Source organism: Pollicipes pollicipes, unplaced genomic scaffold (genome assembly GCF_011947565.3).
Source record: "Pollicipes pollicipes isolate AB1234 unplaced genomic scaffold, Ppol_2.1 Scaffold_4881;HRSCAF=5763_pilon_pilon_pilon, whole genome shotgun sequence".
NCBI lineage: Eukaryota > Metazoa > Arthropoda > Thecostraca > Pollicipedomorpha > Pollicipedidae > Pollicipes > Pollicipes pollicipes.
Window position 1 is genome coordinate 12,802,781 of NW_023596576.1, and position 20,622 is coordinate 12,823,402.

Sequence of the window (20,622 nt, forward strand, 5' to 3'; positions counted from 1 at the left end):
TTGTTCTGGGGCCTTGTACCTTAGCTATTGATGTTTGAATTTAGGGCCCTACGCTTCTGTTGGGGGCCATCTGACAACCTGCTCAGGCGCACTACATTTTTCGGGGGTCCTCCGCACTGGGTTTTTAACCTGCTCTGGCGCACTCGAGCACTCCGGGGCCATCGATGTTGCTTTGAATACTTCTTTCTTGAATGGATGCCCTTATGTTCTTGGCGGGCCCCATCTATCAAGTTGCCCTGGCCGTTGGCGGATACAAAGGGGGGGGGGGGGGGTAGCACCGGAGCATGCCCCATGGACCATGCAGAGGGGACCCATAGGCTGCAAAGTGACCGATAACTGGCTGAACAGACACAGTTTTCTGACAAAAAAATACAACAAAATTGGACGTTTTGGGCCTACAAACGACATAGCACGAAGTTAAGGGTTTATAACCAAGCAAATTTACGATATTTACTTTTGAAAAGGTTGGTGATTGAGGGAAATTGTGGGCCTCATTATGCCTACCAGAGGCCTTGCGCTGTTGCCCGGGCCATATACGTCCACTTGCCTGCTCTTTACATTTTTCCATTTTCCATAAATGATCTCAGCGTTGCTGTTGGGACACCATCCGCTTCCATGCCTGGGCACATTCTTCACATTCACCCGAAAGGCTCTATACGCTTTTTTCCGGGGCCCCACATGTCAGCGTACACTCAGCTGCTCAGGGGCCCTTCATGTTAGTCTTGGGTTCTTTCCATGCTCGGATGGCCTTGTGCTATTGCTAGGGCTCATATAAGGTGAGACACCGAGACGCTCGATGCTCAGGGCCCCTCTTCTTCGATTGAGGGCTCTTTCCCTTTGATCTCATTTGCAGAGAACTCTTCACTTCCATCGGGCTCTTTTTGTTGACCTGCCCGAGCACTTTTGGTCGCACAGTGGCATCAATTCATGGTCCTACATAATTATGCCTTGCTCAGAGGGTCCTGTGCTCTGCCCGGAGCCTTATGTGTCAGCCTGTCGGGGCGCTACCTATCGTTTAGGGGCCCACCACGTTGGTCTAGGGTTCTCTTCGCTTGCCTTAAGTACTCTATACTTGTTGACAGGAGCCTCTTTGTAAGCCGTACAGGGCACCCATGCTCGGTCAGGTTCCGTCCCCATTAGCCTTGGTGCCTTAGCCTCGGAGCAACAGTCGTATATGCGCCGATGATTTTTTACGCGAAACTGTCAAAGATAATTTTAAGTGCCTCCGACGCCGCACGTGTCATTTTCCCTGAAGATTGAATGTTTGACAATTATCAAACTCGTCCATCACGTTCGTAACATATTTTGAATGCTGGAATATTTTGTACTCGTTTAAAACAAATAAAAGATGCTACGTTAGTCATCAGTCATCAGCTGATTACATCGCTCAGCCGGCTAGCCATAAATAAGCTAAAAATCGAGTCTGTGCTTGGTTTCGATGGCATTTAACAGCCAACCTGAGTTCATTTCGCTTGTTTTTTCCGAAACACTTAACCCCAAAATCATAGGATATAACGTGATCTGGAGAAAATGAATGAGCTCCACGTATGTGCATGCAGGACATACCCAGCTTTAACACAGCAAAATGAGGTCATATATATATATATATATATATATATATATATATATATATATATATATATATATATATATATATATATATATATATATATATATATATATATATATATATATATATATATATGCTATTTACTATTTATCTCAAAATCTAGTGACAGGAATGCGAAGATATTTTTTGGAGGGGCCCCAAACTCTGGGGGTTCACAACGTTGCGTGCTCCCCCCCCCCCTTGACGGAATCCTGGATCCGCGCCTGGGGAGAGGGCATGTCCCTGTTCCCCTTAGTTCTGGATCTGCCACTGCCTTTGGCTGCCTCCCGTCCTTGCTCCATGGCTGATGCCTAACACCGCCGATGGCCCGCTCGTTCAGGTGTTCGTTGGCTCAGTACACGATTCAGTCGGTTGGTGGAAGCCGGTGTGAGCGTTGGTGGGGTGAGCGCATCGCGTAGAATGCTATATCCCGTCTGCGACTGCGCACGTTCCACGAAGTCTTCTACCTACCAGGGCCATCCGAACCCAATGTGACAACTGCTGGCGCATTGTCACTTTGCAAGAGCATCATCGACATGTTGGACAAGTTTGGAAAGAAAGTATTAACACTGGATGCTTTTGTGTCTGAATGTTGACGGAGAACTGAAGCTGAGCCGTTCAAGAATGAGTTAATCCGGAAGTTTTTTTCGAGTAGTTTGTTTATTCGGTGGTAGATGACGTGAAAACGTGCTTGATAACATCTGCTTCTTACAAATTGTTCTTGATAATGATATTGACCAATAAGAATGGAAGTACACACGCGGAGCGGTGATTGTCAAGCAGAAATCTGGCGCGCCGAAGCCTGTGGCGTGCGTGTGTCTCTGCTTGGGTTCGTGCTTCTGGTTGTGTGGGATGTGATTGATTCTCATCCTCATTCTTTTGAAACTCAAGTCACGTTGGCCGTTAATCGGCGCAATGCTGGACATATTTCGAGGCTTAAAAAGTTTTATCAAAGTCAGCCACGTTCAGACGGACTCGGCTGTGTTTCGGATCCACTACTCAGTGACAGTGCTAATACTTACAGCGTTTTCGCTGGTGGTCACCACGAGACAGTATGTGGGGAATCCAATCAACTGCATACACTCCAAGGACATACCAGAAGATGTTGTGAACACATTTTGCTGGATTCACACAACGTACCATGTGCCATCTGCTCTCAAGTTGAAGATGGCAACCATGCCAGGAGGAGATGGCGGCGAAGTGATATATCCTGGCATTGGAAGGCCTCAACGGCCTGGCGACATAAGATACATTAAGTACTATCAATGGGTGTGTTTCTGCCTATTTTTCCAAGTAAGTTTTGGGTGAGCGAGTGAGGCGGAAGTAAGGTATGGCAGCCTAAGGCTCGTTGCTTTACAACAAGCGTGGATGTTCCCGCTGGTGGGGATGGTTTCACAAAATGAGTTGGTTGGGGGAGGGGGGGGGGGGCTGAACAGTGAAAAATGGCCCAACCTACCCCCGAAGTATGCCAGCAAACAGGTTTCTTCCCAGATTTGGCCCACTTTCTTCTCACAGTTGGGGAGGGGGTGGGGCTCGAATGAAGGGGGCGGGGACTAGAGCCCACGTTGAGGGTGGCTCCAGCCCCCCCCCTCCCCCAACTGAGTAAACAACTGCATCCCTGGTGCTAGGGGACATGTGCCCTCCACATTGCCATTTTGTCCTGTCCAATATTATCTAAAGCACGCACGATTTTCACATTCTCCATTCAAAATGAATCTTCAGGTCAAGTTGGCCCCTCTTTATTTCAGTTTGAGGTCCTGCACGACTTTGATTTTCCCCTCCCCCCCCCCCACATACACAATCTCAGACGTGGGCACACCCGTTACGCCCATGGGCCGTGACAACAAAGGCTCCTGAAATCACAACGGCAAGGTTTCGGAACAGTCAGCTGCTGGATGTGGATCATTTATGGTGGCGTAAAAAGATGGCGAGGATACATGCCATGTCGCTTGGCGGGCCCTGCGAGAAAAAAAGAACATGCATTCATCGGATCACCATCGGAGTGGAAAGGCGCTGCTATACTACACATTTTATGGATCTGAGATAAAAAACTTGGTGCTTGAAGACTTATTCCAAAGGGTTGCGAGGAGAAGGAGCCTTTTTGAATGTGATGGGACGTAGATAATACGCCCCACTTATAACACGGGTGATACGACAATGACTTTGAATCTGGTATTCTGCTTGGCGCCAGTAAAGTTTCAATGGTTTTCTTAAAAAGTCACTCCCATTGTACGAATTTGTCGACAGCTAATATGCGGTCATAACAGGCATTATGTGCAAAAGTCGCGTGAGTAACATCGCGAGTCCGCTTATATGCCTGAATAGACTGGCAACGTTTGCGTCCCTCCCTTTGCACCCATCGTAGGTGAATGTGGGGAGCTATTTGAGGAAGTTGTCTCATGCATGAAAAAGCCAGCTGTTGATGATGTCACCAGCCAACCAACGTCTGTTTGTTGCTGTTATTGGGGTTTACGATGCACTTAGCTGCTGAGGATGGATGACGTCTCCTCCCCATCCCGGCAGGAAAGGCGGGGTATGCGGGAAATCGAATCCCGTACCTCTGGCCACGCAATTATTGTACAGCTGTAAATAGCTGGGTAGCCATTTTGGGGTAAAGAAATGCATACACCCCTTAACCCTCGCCAGATTTGACATTTTTCATAATGCGCACCAATGGGGAGGGGGGGGAGGGGGGGGGGGGCGATGCGACCCTGCCTCTGAAGATTCCAAATTGATGAACATGGCACGTGGTGTCATTATGTCAGGTCAAAGGGCAAAATTTCCAGAAATATTCGGCTTTACATTATTACTGTTAAGTAAAGTTAATTTCACTCATTCGGCTTCAAAGCTTTAAAGCATCATACGTTCCCTACCATCCCGCGTGGTCACACGAACCTTAAGTAGGCATATTCCTTGCTCAGTTCTGAGTACAAGGGTGTCTAGTCTCTTTTATGTGTTTTGAACATGTATTTGTTTATGTGGCTATGTCAGTGCAACAATGCCGGCCCACCGCTACGTTCCCCGGCAGCGTTCTTGGCCGCCCACTCAGGCCCGAGATCGCCAGCCGTGCAGTGATCCTCAAAAACCGCAGCTGCTCCGAACCAGAAAAGCCATCAGCGCGTTTTTGGCGTCAAACGCACTGGGTGCCGCATGGGGTACTGAAAACTTGCGCGCGATTGCACAACATGTCGGAAATGCATCCTCAAAAAACCTCAGGGGGTGTTACATTGACCCTCCCCCTCCTATCAGGCCGAGGGTTAAGAGGCAGTCCGTGAATAATTTACGCATTTGTGGCCATATTTTAAATTGTCGCCTCCATCATCGGTCACGCAATCTTCCACTAGTAAGGCTGCTTTGAGCGTAACGCACCCAAAAGGCAAAAGGCGTCCTTTTGTCCCTCAACTGAGCTAGTGGTGCGAAACAAAGACAAGCGTGCTGCCTGTCATTAGATGAAGTCAACAATATTCGGCTCTAAGGCTTAGGCATGAAAATAACACTAAGATGTCAATCCCACGGAGCGTAACGATACGCCCCCCCCCCCCCCCCACACACACACTTGTTATTCTTTGGTAATGCCTAATCAGAAATCATTTTAGCCTCGTAATACGTGACGCAATATATGGGCTGACTCTAAGGTTGCTGACCTGTAGGAGGTCCAAGTCCGGTCATGGCTGTCAGAAAAGACGATTTTTAGGGAATAATTCAAAACTGGTGCGACATTAGAGTCTTAGACCAATACATATAACTGATGCCGCTGATAAGATAACTAGGACATTGAAGTTAGGATTGCAGCTAATTCCACTGGTCTTGGTTCAGGTACAAAACCAGGTCAACATAAAAACGAAACAGGCTTTTTACTGGAGAACCTTCTATGAGGGGTGGCTCTCGACACTCATTTTGAAGTCCTTGGTTACTATGTTGCCAATAAATCTCTTATTTTGTTTCATGAAGGTCAGGGGAGGGCATTCACCCAGCATGACCTCGATCAGCCCCTTGCTTTTAGAAACTTGTGCAGGGCAGCTCTTCATGCAGATTTTAATTGCATGTATCAAAATGCTACCGCAGTTTATGGATCATTTTTACCAAAAGGCCAGACAAGGTTACTGACGTAGTATTACCCCTAGTGACATTTTGTTTCGATCAGATATCCAGGTTAAACACGCTGCCTAACACGGTCCACTGGTATGTAATCGCATGCCCAAGACACAGGGAAAGGCTGCGGTGTCATTTTCGTGGTGCTGCGTTGCGTGGGTCGTGCGCAGAGGCTAGGAAGGTTCCGCTTCGTCGTGTGTTGACCCGTCTTCAGGCCTTTTTCGTGACCTGGTAGGTCACACGTAGAGCAAAAAACTGGATACACCGGAGAGCTTAGGAAACACCACCACGGTGGCCATACCGCATCGTTCCGCCTTGTTTGGTTATTAACTAGGCTGGAAGTAGCGGTTTGGATCCCCCTCCCCGTAGCGCGGGGTGGTCCGGAGGCCTGGGAAGGAAATGGGTTAACACCAGGCCCGACCCACCGCACCAGAAGCGGCCACAATAACAGAGCTGCAGGTGATGGTTGCTTGAAATCACCAAGCAGGGGCCATCCAAAGCCATATGGATCTGGCGCGATAAAGGGCCGTATTGCGACCGCTGTGTTCTCTACATTCACCACCAAGGAAGTCAAAAAGCTTCAGATTTTGAACATGACATTTTCAAACAGCCCCTCACACCGACCTTGTTTGAAAAATAACGAGCCTTCGAAGATAAACATTGTGCCCCCATCGGGACAACCCCTCGGGATTCCTCATCAGCTCGTCATTGTCTGTAGAAAGAAACAAATACATTCGTTCTCGCTCCGGAGTCAGGGCGAATCCAGAGTGTCCCTGGGGTGATGGGGGGGGGGGGGGGGGAGAAGGGAGTTGCTTCAGGTACGATCTGGCATGCGGCGAGGGCCGCTCGGCAACGTCCCACGATGCCGAGGATTACGGCAACGTTTTCGTTGCCGTAACATCAGGCATCGGTGGGCGGGCGAAGTTGTTTCAAATCATTTTGTAGGGGTTGATAGTATTCTGGTCGGCATATCTCACCTTTGTAATTCTCCCATTCATACTTTAAACGCATTAGGTGTTACAGCACCGCGGATGTAAACATTTCAATGGGCTTTGTGCCATTAACGAGCAAAATGAAGACCATCAGCGTGTGCGTTATTTTATCATCAAAGCACTTCGAGCCACAGACGCAGGTGGCTCATAATCACGGCCGGCGATCCTGAAAGTTATAGCGACAGAACCCGATTTCTGAAGTCTTACTCGATTAATATGTTGAGTGCTGACTAGCGCGCTATGTCTGAATGTTTAACCGCGTACACAATAGCCGCGGCGGACTGTCCTCGGTCGTGGTTATGATCGCGTGGTTAGCCATGTCATTTTGACTTCATAACTAGTGAAAGTCATGCGACATTTAATGATTCCCGATCAGCTCTGAAATCAGTGGAAAAATTGCACAGGGAAAACAGCAACAAAACTGCAGTCAATACCGAGGGTTCTCCGAGAAAAGAGGGTAATCCGAACCCACTTTGGACGGCCCCTGAGCGATCTGGGAGCAGATCAACACACAGGGTCATGGCAGGAGCATAAAACCCTTCCAACAAGCAATAAGCACCCATGATCAATGTGGACGGTCCCTGTGTGATTCAGGGTGCCTTGCAGGTGAACTTACGGGACCCCTGGCAACAGTGAAGTGTTTACTAAGGGCATTGTGCCGTCAGAGTTCTCGGGCTAGTGAACAAATGGCGTCTCCGACAGAAACATGGGGCTCTTTGCAAAGGTAAGAAATGGGAACAACCCTTTATCATTGCAGAGGGCCCCAGGGCACCAAGAGAGCGTCTCATTGAGTTATTTAATAGGGTCCCGACAACAATGTAGGATCTTCCGAGTGAATGGGAAGGACCAGCACCAATGCGAAGGGCCCAGAGCTATTGTGAGTGTCTTGGCAGGTGAGCATTCGGGTTCTCAGCAAAAGTGCTGGATGCTCCGAGTAAGTAGGAGGTACCCACAAGTAAGTGCAGCAGGGCCCTGAACGACTGGAAGCTGAAAGTATGCTATAAGGGTAATGATTAATGGATGGAAACTTTAATTCCAAAGACACGCCCTCCAGCCTCTGGAAAGTCGGTGCTGAAGCATATAAAATGGCAGACAATGGCTAGCGTGCTGTCCTAGGAAGGCAGACACTTAGATTCCCCCCATGGTGTTAATCACTCCTGGGCTGCCTGGTACTTTGAATTTACAACTTTGATAACTTGCAGGTCATGGAAGTCAATGACTGAATTCCACAGCCATCTCTGCTACACCTGACTTTGATAACAAGCTTTTGGAAAATGGAATGCGATTTGATGTGGGGGAGCATATGGACATTGGGAAATGGGGTCAAATGACCAAGTGTCAGATGATGCCGTTTTTGCATTGTTTGACTGCGGTAATGTTTTGAATGGAGCGCTGTACTCTAAAACCGTGACGGAAGCACCAGAGCAACGCTGTTTGTTCAACCTTATCGGAAGAAGTTCTCAGAGCAAAAATTACGCGGAAGAAAATCCTACACAAGCAGCTGCGTTTTATGCTGCATCAGCTATTAGTAATCGATCTTTGTGTCGTAGCGTATTTGGGTTTAACGTTACTCTTTTCCTTATTGTGCATGCAGTTCATTGAACATGGTGCCCGTTTTGTCATGTCATGTTTGTCACGTTATGGCGTTTTCCAGACTGTTGGTCCTTAAACTCCCACATGCGTTATACCCTGCCTGCTTGCTTACCTACATCTCAGCCCGTTTTAATGCCGATCATATCTCAAAAATACACTGATAGAAAAATATATGAGCTCATGCTTTTGTGTATTTTGCTATGCTGTCTACGCGTATGCAAACCATAAATACGGGGCTCGTGATCCGTGGCTCACTGTAAATCCAGACAACCTCGTGGCTGTGTTGACACGGTGACCTCCCGGTAGGCCATCCTCTTCTACGTCCCGCGCTGGCTCTGGAAACACTGGGAAGGAGGCAAAATCCATTCACTTCTCATGGATATGGACATTGGCCTCGTCGCTGAAGTCGAGAAGAAGCAGAAGAAGAAGATGTTGCTGGACTATTTGCACATGAACCTTTGCCACCATAACTGGTGGTTCTACAAGTACTTCTTCTGCGAGCTGGTGGCGCTGGCAAATGTCGTAGGTATGTACAATCACTACCCGTGTTGCTTTTGCATGCGAGGGGTCGAGCCATTGGAATTGAAAATCGGTCTGGTGACCATTGGGCTCGTTGGCCGATCTGCGTCACACTCGATTGCTATTGAACTTTGGCGGCATGTAGCCAGTGCCGGCGGCAGCAGCGTGCATCGTTCTAGCGAGCAGTCCAGCCCCAGGAGCCTTTGTGAAGCCGGTTGACGGTGGTCTTGGATTGATTAAAAACGTCGGCCGGATAGTAGTGCCCATTAAATGTATCGATTGTTGTCCGGGACGGCTAATGCCCAATTGCAATTAACGACACATTTGACCTCGCTGGGAGGTGGGCCCGTCGTCGAGACGTACCGAGCAAGTTCAATAGGCGCACACTTGTCTAACGAGCCATTGCCTTACATTTCGCCCGCATTGCTATTGCCTGCAACAAGCGACTGGGCCGAGTGGTCCATTGAGCGGGCCTGCCTTGGTACTCGTAACGATGTCGGTGTCCCTAAGACTGTTTTCTAGGTGGACATGCACCATGGGGAGGTCTCGGCAAGTGACGTTGCGGCAATATTAGCCTACTATGTAGTTCTACCCATTCTGCCGGACCGGGTGTGCAAAGAAACATGATGATCCGCGCAAACGCGCTCTTCGACCCGCAAACAGCATGCAGGGTGCAGCGTAACAGGCTCTCGCGCGGCTGACATTTCCGGTTTGGACGAAATCTCGTATGCACGCCGGTTTCACTTCGGCAAAGTTTGCTCGCACTGGACACTTATATGACATAAAACAGCCAATGAGCCGCGGCTGACATGAAATCGATTGCCGCTGCTCAGATATTCGACCAAGGCATTGATTTGGTGCGATAGCCGGTGACTGGCCATATATATTTCAGCATAGATTCTGTGGAACAAGGAAATTGTTCTAAGAACAACTTTGGTTGACCTGCTCACACATCGTTGCTCGCGCGCGTCTTGGTAAAGAAGTTTGCCGGCAGACTGCGTTCAGCAGCCATGACTACCAAAAGGCTGTAATGTTTGTTGTTGGAAAAATAAACCGCAAACGGTAATACTCTTCGATTTGTCCCATAAAGACGGGTGCTGAAGACCAGATTTATATCTGGCTGTTTTCCTCTTGTCATGGTTGTGGTACACCTCGCTTCTGAGTTTCTGGAAAATGTGTGACATTGGGGAACCATTAGGCAGAATTCGGCGTGCCTCGTAATGCAGTTACCATCCATGCAAGCTGTGCGTTATGATTTTAAGTTCTGTGTCATGAACAAAACTGGTGAACAGAAGCGAGCTTTCGTTTTAGTTTCGGTGTTACACGGTGCACATTATCTGGACGGCATGTGACATCAGAATTACATAGGTCCTGTCAATGTAATTTGGTGTCTCGCCTTGTCCATTTTCGATGCCATTGCATATTGCATTGCGCTTCTGGGACCCGAGCAGATTTGAAATCTGAAAGCCAATGGTAATGCCTGCGCCAGCTTTTCGTACAAAACTGAGCATGAGGATACCGAAATCAGCATTGGAATGCACTGCAACGCTCGGATACCCCTTCGTAAGTCAGGGCAAACATCACCAGCACACATCATGCCAATTTCGCACCCCATTAACAAGGCGGCGGAGTCGACGCCGTGCAAAACATTGTCCCCTCCGCCGGTGGTTTCGAGTCTCGGGAAGGTAAAGCCAGGCCGTGGTGCGAGTGCACCGCTGTGGTCCGGATTTCCATTGAGCGCATGCTCAAAACGAGACCACAGAAGCGTCCCGGCGTGAGGGCCGAACGGTTGGCAAAAGAGCTCTCATATGCACAGGAAGGAAACGCCGTAACTTGCCACGTACGCAACAATTCAGGCATACGTTGATTCGATCCATTTATGCTGCCCCAGTTACACATACGACACCAAACGCATTGTTTATGTTTGGTTCCGATCACTGCTGCGTATTTTCTCAGGAGCCTGAAATGCTCCAGATCCACAACGGATTAGCGATGCGGCACCAGGGATGCGGCGCGGAGATGCCGTCACCCGACCCGGATCGCATGGTCGCTGGGTTTCTACGTTAGCTTCGTTGTCTTCTTAAATTGGTCCTCGTTTGAGTTGGAGAACTTGCGAATAGGCTCCAAATTCAGCATTTGATAAAAATGTTGCAACGTACTTGTCCGGGTATTTAAATACCGGAATCGAGTCGCACCGACTCAATCCTGATCTGATCTGCAGCAAATCGCTTCTGCCACTGGGATTTGGAAGTGCCTGCTAGGCTGCCATTTCGTAGCCTGCTGCAATATATTATTACGCAAGTAATTACCAGAGTATTGGATTTTTTTTCTTTCAGCCAGCTTGTGCTCTTCCAGCACCAGGTCACGTTGTCGTCAGATATTGAGCACCATTCCAAGTGTCAAACGTCGCATGCTTGGACGGTGACCAGTGAACACGGAGGCCACGCGCGACAGACAGAGGAGCGCGCCGTGCCGACCGCTGTTTCATTGCCCGAGCGTGTCGCGCCTGCCTGCAGACCGCTGCGTGGCTGGCCTTCCCCACCAGGGGATCGATCGGCTTGTCCGAAGCGTCGCCGTCGCCCCCTGCAGCCGGGGCCGGCACGTCGATGGAGTGTCGGCTTGCTGTACCATTCATACACGGCTAAAGTGGGTCGTGCGTTGTGCTTGCATCGACCGTGCACTATAAATACGCAAGGGGCGCGGACTTGTTCCTGCGCGATCGTTGCGTCCTTGAGCAAGGGAACGCGGGCAGCCAATAACAGAGACAGTCACCTGCCAGGCTTCCTTCCTGTCTTCTGACGATGTTTTGACGTGTACCGTTACGACGCGTCCCGCCGTCAAGTCACATGTCGCACCACAAGCTGGTCATGTTCTAACACGGAGGCGTTTGGAAGGCATGGACTGAGCCCAATGGGGGCGCTTATGCTGGCTGATGATTATACGTACTATTATACCGGCTTGATAATCAGATGATCGTTATTCTGTTGTCAGCAAAAGTAACAACGGGTGATGCAGACTTCAGCTGCTGATCAATATAAACGGGGCATCGCTTTGCAAGCTTCCGATTAACTGTTGTGCACTGGACTTGCCTTTGGCGAATAGTGGTAATTTAAAGAATGGCGACATATCGGTTGTAAATTGTCACTCACGAATGATGATTCAAACAAACACAGATATCTCAAAATCGAATGGGTTACAGTTACATCCTGCAGTGTTAATTTTGGGCACGGTTGGCAGACCGGAAATATTCCAAGCGTTTGTGCATATAGCACCCTTGCTGGATGCCCGTGGCCACTTAAAGACCAAAAGTAGCCTTTGAGAAGTGGTGTATGAGCTAGGATGGTGTATCATCCTTCATCATCTACATTTGATGATTGAAAACGGCACTTCATCGTATGCTATTTAAACTGACACGGGTTCTTGATTACCAGCGTCAACAGGGAGCTCGTAAGAAATTCGTTGGTACGGCGATAGCCACAAGACGGATCAATGCCACAGCCGAAAGGAAAAAGCACAATGGAGACCCGGAAACAGCAGTTGAGCATAAATCGACAAAAAGAAGCTTGCCGTTCGCCCAACAGTGGTCTGCGCTACGTCTGTGCTGGCAATTTACGACGTCTGTTGCGTTGCAGGCCAAATCTTCCTGATGGACCGCTTCTTTGACGGCGAGTTCATGACGCTCGGTCTGGACGTGATCGCCTACTCGGAGGAGGACCCGGAAGACCGCGTCGATCCGCTGATCAGGGTCTTCCCTCGCATGACCAAGTGCATTTTCCGCAAGTACGGGGCGTCCAGCAACATCGAAGTGCTGGACGTTCTTTGCATTTTGCCTCTGAACATCGTCAACGAGAAGCTATACCTCTTCTTGTGGTTCTGGTTCCTGATCCTGGCGGGGCTGACGATGCTGAACACCATGATGCGGCTGCTGCTGATGATCAGTCCGCGCCTGCGAGCGTTCTTCCTGCAGGTTCGGCTCCGGTTCGTCAGCAGGGACGCCATCAGTGTCATCATTCGGCGCTCGCGCATCGGCGACTGGTTCCTGCTCTACATGCTCGGCCAGAACATGGACCCGGTCATATTCAGCGAAGTCATGTCCGACCTGGCCAGGCGGCTGGGCCACAAGGGCAAGGACTACTCGGAGGCCTGAGAGCACGACGGCCGTGGCGTCCAGGCTTGGATTTGAGGGGCGTGCCAGGTTAGTTCAGGCGGGAGATCTCTGTGTCGTATTCGATGCGTGAATGTTTTCCGCAATGTTTTCGGTTTCAGGATGGATGTTCGGTCGAGCTTGTTGCGCGCATCTAAGCTATGTATCGGACGTTATTGATCCGGCGCAGGCTTTTTTTCTTTGCTTCTTAAGGTTTGCTGACTTCCAGCAAAGTGGTTACAAGCAGCTTTTGAACAACAACAAGAATAGCTGATGTGTTTCCGAAGCTACTATTTGTCATTCGCCGTGATGTTAGGAACTTAATTGGTCATAGTTCTCATACTGTATCCAAAGGGCACATGTTTACGTCAAAATGTACGGAATTATGCCAGCGTACAGAACGGACTCGATGAAAAGAATGATAGTAAACGAATCATGCTAATGTGTTCCAACCCAGTGCATATTATAATTCTCTCCAGGCGAGCTTTTCACCTTCACCCCACGAAGGGGCTTAGAGCCCCCCCCCCCCCCCCCCTCCCATAAGATCTCTAAACATAAGCACCTAGATCTCGCGGAAAACGGCAGTGAGAGCTCTCCTGCATCTAGGCGTGTTTGAACAACGATGAATGTGGCCTTTGAGAGATCCAACCAGGTTAGGGGTCAAAATTACACTTAATAGGCGCCATCAGGCTGTCTGTTCCTTTAGTAACTAAGCGTGCTACGGCTATGCGAAAGACGGACTTGAATGACTCCTGGAAAACTCATTAGATAAGCACCAGAGGACAATGGCGCATGGGATTCGCGAAACGTCATGTCAGGCCAAGGGGGCGGGTGAAGGCCAGTTTTGCATTGGCTCGCCTGGCTATATCGAAAACTACAACAAGCCACATCAATGGGGAAACAGGGATAGGAAGGCGTTCCGAAGACGCGAGATGGTCGTCCTGAAGGCTAGAACCATATGACCCTCCGCAGTCAAATGTGGTTAAAAAGGTGGAAGTTTAACCTAGCTTGATCTTCTATGACCCGGCCTTGCAAAAGCTACCAGAGAGGTAGCACTGCACTTCAGAGTGTTAATGAAGCCTAGAATGATGTAAACTTAGTTAATTAAAGTTTCAGCACTGCACTCAGCCGTTCAGAGGTTATTCCGAAAAACTAAGGTCCTCTTGGATTCCCCTTGTACGACCATGTTAACTCGAATACGATTATGTATGGAATCAATTCCCGTGATCAGGACTTACTGAATGATCCTATTCCAAGTGAGGACGGAGCTTCCTCGTAGCATTGAGGCGTCTGACGTTGGACACGTGGTGGTGATAACGCCCTCTGTGGCATGTTGTTGATTTTGGGCACGTGGTGGTTATAACGCTTTCTGTGACGTGCTTCTGATTGGGCACGTGGTGATGATAGCGTTCTATGTGATGCGCTCCTGGCTTTGGGAATGTGGCGGTGACAACGCTCTCTGTGATGTGCTCCTGGCTTTGGGCACGTGGTGATGATAACGTTCTATGTGATGCGCTCCTGGCTTTGGGAATGCGGCGGTGACAACGCTCTCTGTGATGTGCTCCTGGCTTTGGGCACGTGGTGATGATAACGTTCTATGTGATGCGCTCCTGACTTTGGGAATGCGGCGGTGACAACGCTCTCTGTGATGTGCTCCTGGCTTTGGGCACGTGGTGATGATAACGTTCTCTGCGATGCGCTCCTGACTTTGGGAATGCGGCGGTGACAACGTTCTCTGTGATGTGCTCCTGGCTTTGGGCACGTGGTGACGATAATGTTCTCTGTGATGCGCTCCTGACTTTGGGAATGCGGCGGTGACAACGTTCTCTGTGATGTGCTCCTGGCTTTGGGCACGTGGTGGGGATAACGCTCTCCGTAATGTGCTCGGACGTTGAAAGGAAGTCGGTGCTCGAGGATTAAGGGTGTGGATCATTTATTAGGTAGTTCGAGAGCTGAATAGTGAAGAACCACAAGCCGTTCTTAAATAAGTTGTAAGGAACTGCATCTTGACCTTATACTTATACGGCTGTCTGTTTTTCAAGATCTATTCACACAACGTAAGAATTGTCCCAGGGTTCCTACTCACATGGGTCCAAGCATGGTCCCAATGTGAGTAGAGTACTCCTGGTGGTGCCTCCAGTACAGCAACGTTTCATTCCGTAGGGTCACGGCCGAGGATAACGCAAAACAGTGAAAACTTCAGAGACTCTGGGTTTGTTAGGTTGAAAAACAGATCTCACGCATCATTCTTACTTACCCATCGTAGGAAAAGTAAGAGGAAACCTTTTTGACCCGGCCAATTTCGTTTCAAAAGCAGTGACATGGAGTGCCTGTATCGAGCGGGGTCCCTCTCGAGTTTGTCAGATGCGGGTCACTGGTTTCCCGTTGGCTGTCTGCTTTGGACATAGTTGCGTATAAGGTAACTGAAAACGATGGCGTAATATTTGCATATAACGCGAGAAGTCCACGCGAATACGTAAATTATGACCTATGGAAATGGTAACATCGGGTAAATAGGCAATGCTGTCTTATTAGTGAGGCAGTTTATCGTGCTTATTCATAATTGGCGGGAGAGACAAACGGCCCTCCCCAAGACTGCTAATAACCCAGAAGAGCTCAACATGACCAGAGAATCGAGTGCTCAAAGGATCGTTCGAGGGTTTTTGAAACGGCCTAGATGAGGGTTGAAAACGAACAAATATATTCAATGCCTTGTGTTTTTGATCTGCTAAACCCCGATCGTTATTTAAGCTATAGAGTACGCGGCAAACTATTCTAATGACGTGATATATGATGTCCCGGAAACCAACTGCCAGGCTGTCAGGCTTTACTGAACATTAGCTCGAAATGCGCGTCTGGTAATTTATTTGAGAGCTGTTAAAGGCTGGTTTTTTGGAGCTTGAACAGCTGCACATCCGTGAGGGGCAATAACGCTGGCGCGGTGTTAAATGTCCAGTTACGAACTTATTTGAGTGCTGCCAAAAATGTGGCGTGATTTCCGTTGTTCGTTACTCTGGCGCAATCATGCTTGCCCAAGTATTACAAGGTCCGCTCCGCGTATGCCCACCTCAATCTAGAATTGATTGTGTTTGCGTGCGTAATCCGAGGGCTTGGTAGCCAGAGATATTAGTTTGTCGAAGACTATCAAAATCCCGGTGTACCAGCAACAATAGATAGTGGGCTTGTCTAAATTCGGTCTCATGATCGAAATGCCAGGGCTGTTGATGGCTTTTAGTTTATTACGTGGCCTACGGCAGCAGCGCCACCCTCGGGTTCGAAGTTGTCCATATTTCTGGCACTATCCAAGTCTAGCTGTCGTAGACGGATGAGTAGATATGTGCGAGATATAGTGTTGCCAGTGTCTCCACCCGCCCCCTCACGCTACTTATGCCTTTAGAGCTAAATAAACGTGCAGAGAATGATAATCGAGCCAAAAAATTTCATTGCATGACGTGTGATATCACTAAAGCCTTCTTGTCACGTTTTTAATGAAAGTCAGTCTGAAAATGTCATGGGAGAGATGTACCAAATGGATTCTCTCAAGAGCGAAAATCTTGAAACTACGTGAGCCATTTTGACGCAGTCTGAAAGGGGTTTGCGAGAAGGCCTCCTTACGGGATGAACTTTTTCTTCAAAAGTGAGGGTTCTGAAGCTACCTTAAGCCATTTTTACGATGAAGTAACATCCTTTGACAGCACCGTTCGTCGCTTGCCCAAAACACCGCCAGCCCGTATTGTGACTGTGCATTGGTTTTTATTTTCTGTGATTATTGTACATGTATCGACTTCGAAGCGCGGAAATCCACGTGTCAAAGCTCCTTAAAACATCTATCTGTCCCTCTTATATCGATGTAGAATGTCTAGCGTTAGGGCCCAGCAATCGATTACCATTTGAAGCGCACCGTCAAGTTTTCATTCAATGCCGTCGCCACTTTGACTTAGAACGTTTCCAATGACTAGAACACATGAGTCTCACATCGTCAGACAAAACGACATAACATTTTGCTACAATATCATCGTAAATTGTATGAGATGCATGCCAAGAGTAGTTTGCTTGTTTGATAATTGCCGTGTCTTCCCATAAAGAACATCCTGGTCATCGAAAAGCTTAGGCCCTAATATTTTTGGCTTGAATATCTGCCTTACCGCTGTAACGATGTTTCTCAGCATTTTCTGTGCGGAACATCACATTGGTACAGGACGTAAATCACAAGTTCGAAGTCAAGAGGGCTTCGATGTCAATTTGAAGAATCTGATGCGATAAATTTCTGCATCATATGGTCATCAGTCACCCGTGCACAGTAGCAAAGTATATTTAAAGGATCAAAAGAAGCAAAACATTCGAGCTTCAGTGTTTCTCAGTCTCGCCGGTGGTAGCTTCAAACTGGCAAAGCCTAGACATAGTCTTGCTCCTTTGAATTTCTTTTTGTTGTTTCGAATCACTGTGTTAAACATCACATTGGGGCTTCACGACGCACTCAGCTGCTGAGGTTTTGTGGCGTCGCCTGCTTCTCGCCCTGGCAGGAAGAGCGGAGATCGGGTCGAATCGAACTCCCTACGTCAGGTTTCCCAGATGCGCAGCTTAACCGCCACGCTATTGGTGCCCTGCTGTTGAGCATGAGCTTGCATACATATGTGGACCATTTCAGTTTTCTCTCGGGCAGCAATCTTGAAAACGTTTAGTTCTGAAATGTCAGTATTTCCCAGCACCCCTTAGTTTGTACCTGATTAATTGGAATACCGGAAGCGATCCACATTCGTGGGTTGGTATCATTTCCTGACCTACCCTCCATTGCCGATGTGAGGTGTAATTGTCATTGCCGACCAACTGCGTGGAGCGCTCCAGTCCATAAAAACTCGAGCGCTCCGGGACAATGTTTTGATTTCTGCATAGCCTACAGTCAACACTCAACCAACGTTGTGTAATCAGCGATTGCGTTGAGATGTGTGTTATTGCGGTGGCATGCTAAAACATGCAAACATTATGGTGGAATGTGTGTAGGTTATAACGTGCGTTCGACCTGTGCAACCCATCGTCAGGCGAAGAACTGGTCATCCTCTTGAACGTCGGCTTGCCATCCTCGACCGTTGAAATCGTCCAGCGAACCTGACCACCGTCGCTTGTTAACAACATGAAATTTTATGTTAAACTCTTTGTGTAAGTCTTGTGGGGCATGCCGTCTGTAAGTTTATATGTTTGAAGTTTATATGTCAGAACTTGTAGCGTAACTCAATAGCTGGTAGTGCAATGCCTAAAAACTTGCGACTCAGCAAATAGGTGAGATTTGCACATTTGTCCCAGTCCCGCGGATGCGGCTGGTGACCGGACCTGAACAGTCCAGTGTTGAACAGGTCGCTTCTGATTATTTTTGCACACCACGTATCAGCTGCGGACATTAGACCGCCCGAGAAATTGATGGTTGCGCATATAATGACATTTCGCCTTGTTGGACAAAGGTGTCGCGTGATTAGGTGGCATTGCCGAGACTTGTTCGGTCACCAGCTGTCCGTAATTGTGCGGCATCTGTCATTACCCCTACTGGCACGGTTTATGGGAATGGCTGGATGTCGCGTCGCCGTCGATTAATTATTGTCGCGTGGTGCTGTCGCCCCTGCCGTGGTACAGCGCGGCGCGACGTGTTGGCCCGGCAGGGCAGGGCAGGGCAGGAATGGAGCGTCGAGTCATCACCGCGGCAGGCGGTGTCACGGGATTGAAAAGCGTATTGGGCTCATTTTAGAGACGCAACTTCCGCCCCCCCCAAAAAAAGAATATGTATCAGCCCGCAGCCTGGCCCGCCCCGCCTGGCTAAGTTTCTGGTCTGCAAAAGGGGCGGCCCCTGCCTTTTGCAAGCTAAAAAATGGAACTTGGACAAAAATATCAGTGGATTTCTTTCAACGATGTATCGCGATTGGTCATAAGGTTGATGCCGCTAGTTCTGCTATTGGCCCCATTATAGCAGGTCAAAACCCTAGTTTTCACGAAATCTAACTTTTAGCTGTGTATGCTCTTATATAAAATACCGTGTCTTTCAGAGACACGAATTCTAGATATGATTGTTCCTTGTTCAGTTTGGAGTACCATAGTGCATAGTTGTATATGTTTTGACCATGTATTTATGATGCTTGTGTTCTGCGGCTTCGTAAGTTTCCACCGCTGCCCGCGCAGGTCATAGATCGCCGTGTAGCGTTCTTAAAAGCTATCGCTGCTCCGAAAGCAGAAATGCTAGGGACACATTTTTGATGCCTTGATCTCCGATGATTTGGTGGACAGGTTTTGATGGGATTCGCTCTAACATCAGTGGTGTATATCGGAGCCCGCAGGGGTGTAAGCACATGGACTGTCAATGAACAAACTTCATGGGTTTTTCCACTTGGTAGTTGGCGCTACGCACACCACTACCGTGCTTGGCACAGCCTCTGCATTCGGTGCATAGTGCTGTGTTTGCTGTGTTTGTTTTCATACAGCGCTACTGTGCCGTGCTTGCATCTTTACTTACGGCTTGCCGTCGTGCGGTTTTTCGGCACGATTTGCTCCGTAACGGATGAAAGAAGCCAGCCGATTTCAGTCTAGGACTTCGCGAAGCAATCGTAAGGCGGATCGGTGACGGCGTCTTCTGGTAGCTCACGACGACGTTCGAATTAAGCATCCGTGACGTGCTTGTTACCGCGTAGCCATCAGAATTCACGATGCTACATCGCGCCCGCTGTGACCTCTGCCCGCTTTAAAACAGCCGACTCTGTCCCATGCCATGGGAAAAACACGGACACAGAACCGTTGTTTTGTTTAGGTTTCATGTGCGATCATGTGATCAAATCATGATCATGATTAAATGATCATGCTCAAAATTAGTTAAACCTTTCGGCTTAGTGTAATCGGTCACTTGCGTTTGTGCTCGGTACGATTGCCTTTAAAATCCTACGCAACTGACGCTTCATATTCGTCGCCATTCGTCCGGCTGGTCGAATCGCGCGAAGAAAACACATCAGTAACACGAACTTTCCACCTTCGCCATGATCGGGTGTAAGGAGAGGGGAGCGAAAATCGACGCGGCACACTTCCTCAATGTCTCAGCTGACGCGTTCCGTCCGTGTTTCAGGTGGCGGGCGGCCGCTCCCTGGGACTCTGGCTCACGGCCGTCCGCTCGACCGCCACGTCCTGACCCGGTACACAGCGTCGGGCCTCCCGCCGGCCCGCCTCCTGTGGACCAGACTGCCACCCGACCGTCTACCGCGTTTGATTCCCGAAGAGGTGTTTTCTTTGGATCCGTTCCAGTTTCCGATGTGGTTTGTTGTTCTCGGTGCTTTTGTACGCTAGACTTGTTCGTACCTCGCCGTGTTGGTGAGCTGGTTACCCAAAGTGAGCGAAACAGTGCCGTGATTTTTCTGTTACGCTTTAAAGCGGACTGATTGCAAGGCTTCTCCTCAATTTCTTGTATGCATTGCTGGAGTTTTTCTTCGGGGAACACCTGTTGCTTTAGTGCTATTAGCAAGGTGTAAAGCTGCTACGCATCTTAGTAACTAGAAGTGCTCCTGTCTGAGTGCCTTCCACTTGCAGTACCAGACATCTTGCCAACGGTCATCCCTCGCATGCTGGGGGCATGCTGGGCATGTTTTCGTATGATATTTCTAATCACATTACTTTCTGCGCGCATCGTGCGCATTCATGTGAGCTCT

General features: G+C 48.8%; 1 protein-coding gene across 1 annotated transcript; it reads left to right on the top strand.

Annotated features, from left to right (window-relative positions):
- The first annotated feature begins 2,395 nt into the window (after positions 1-2,395).
- Positions 2,396-20,189, top strand: LOC119101036 (innexin shaking-B). Its single transcript, XM_037224286.1, has 4 exons — positions 2,396-2,902; positions 8,593-8,812; positions 12,438-13,000; positions 20,046-20,189. The coding sequence occupies exons 1-3, from the start codon at positions 2,525-2,527 to the stop codon at positions 12,950-12,952; spliced, it is 1,113 nt and encodes a 370-aa protein (XP_037080181.1). The 5' UTR covers positions 2,396-2,524; the 3' UTR covers positions 12,953-13,000; positions 20,046-20,189.
- Positions 20,190-20,622: the final 433 nt, after the last annotated feature.

Excerpts from the sequence above, each read along its gene's own strand:
- LOC119101036 (XM_037224286.1), top strand. The coding sequence starts at position 2,525 with ATGCTGGACATATTTCGAGGCTTAAAAAGTTTTATCAAAGTCAGCCAC. Across the intron at positions 2,903-8,592 it reads GTTTCTGCCTATTTTTCCAA|GCCATCCTCTTCTACGTCCC; the intron begins GTAAGTTTTGGG and ends ACCTCCCGGTAG. Across the intron at positions 8,813-12,437 it reads GGCGCTGGCAAATGTCGTAG|GCCAAATCTTCCTGATGGAC; the intron begins GTATGTACAATC and ends GTTGCGTTGCAG.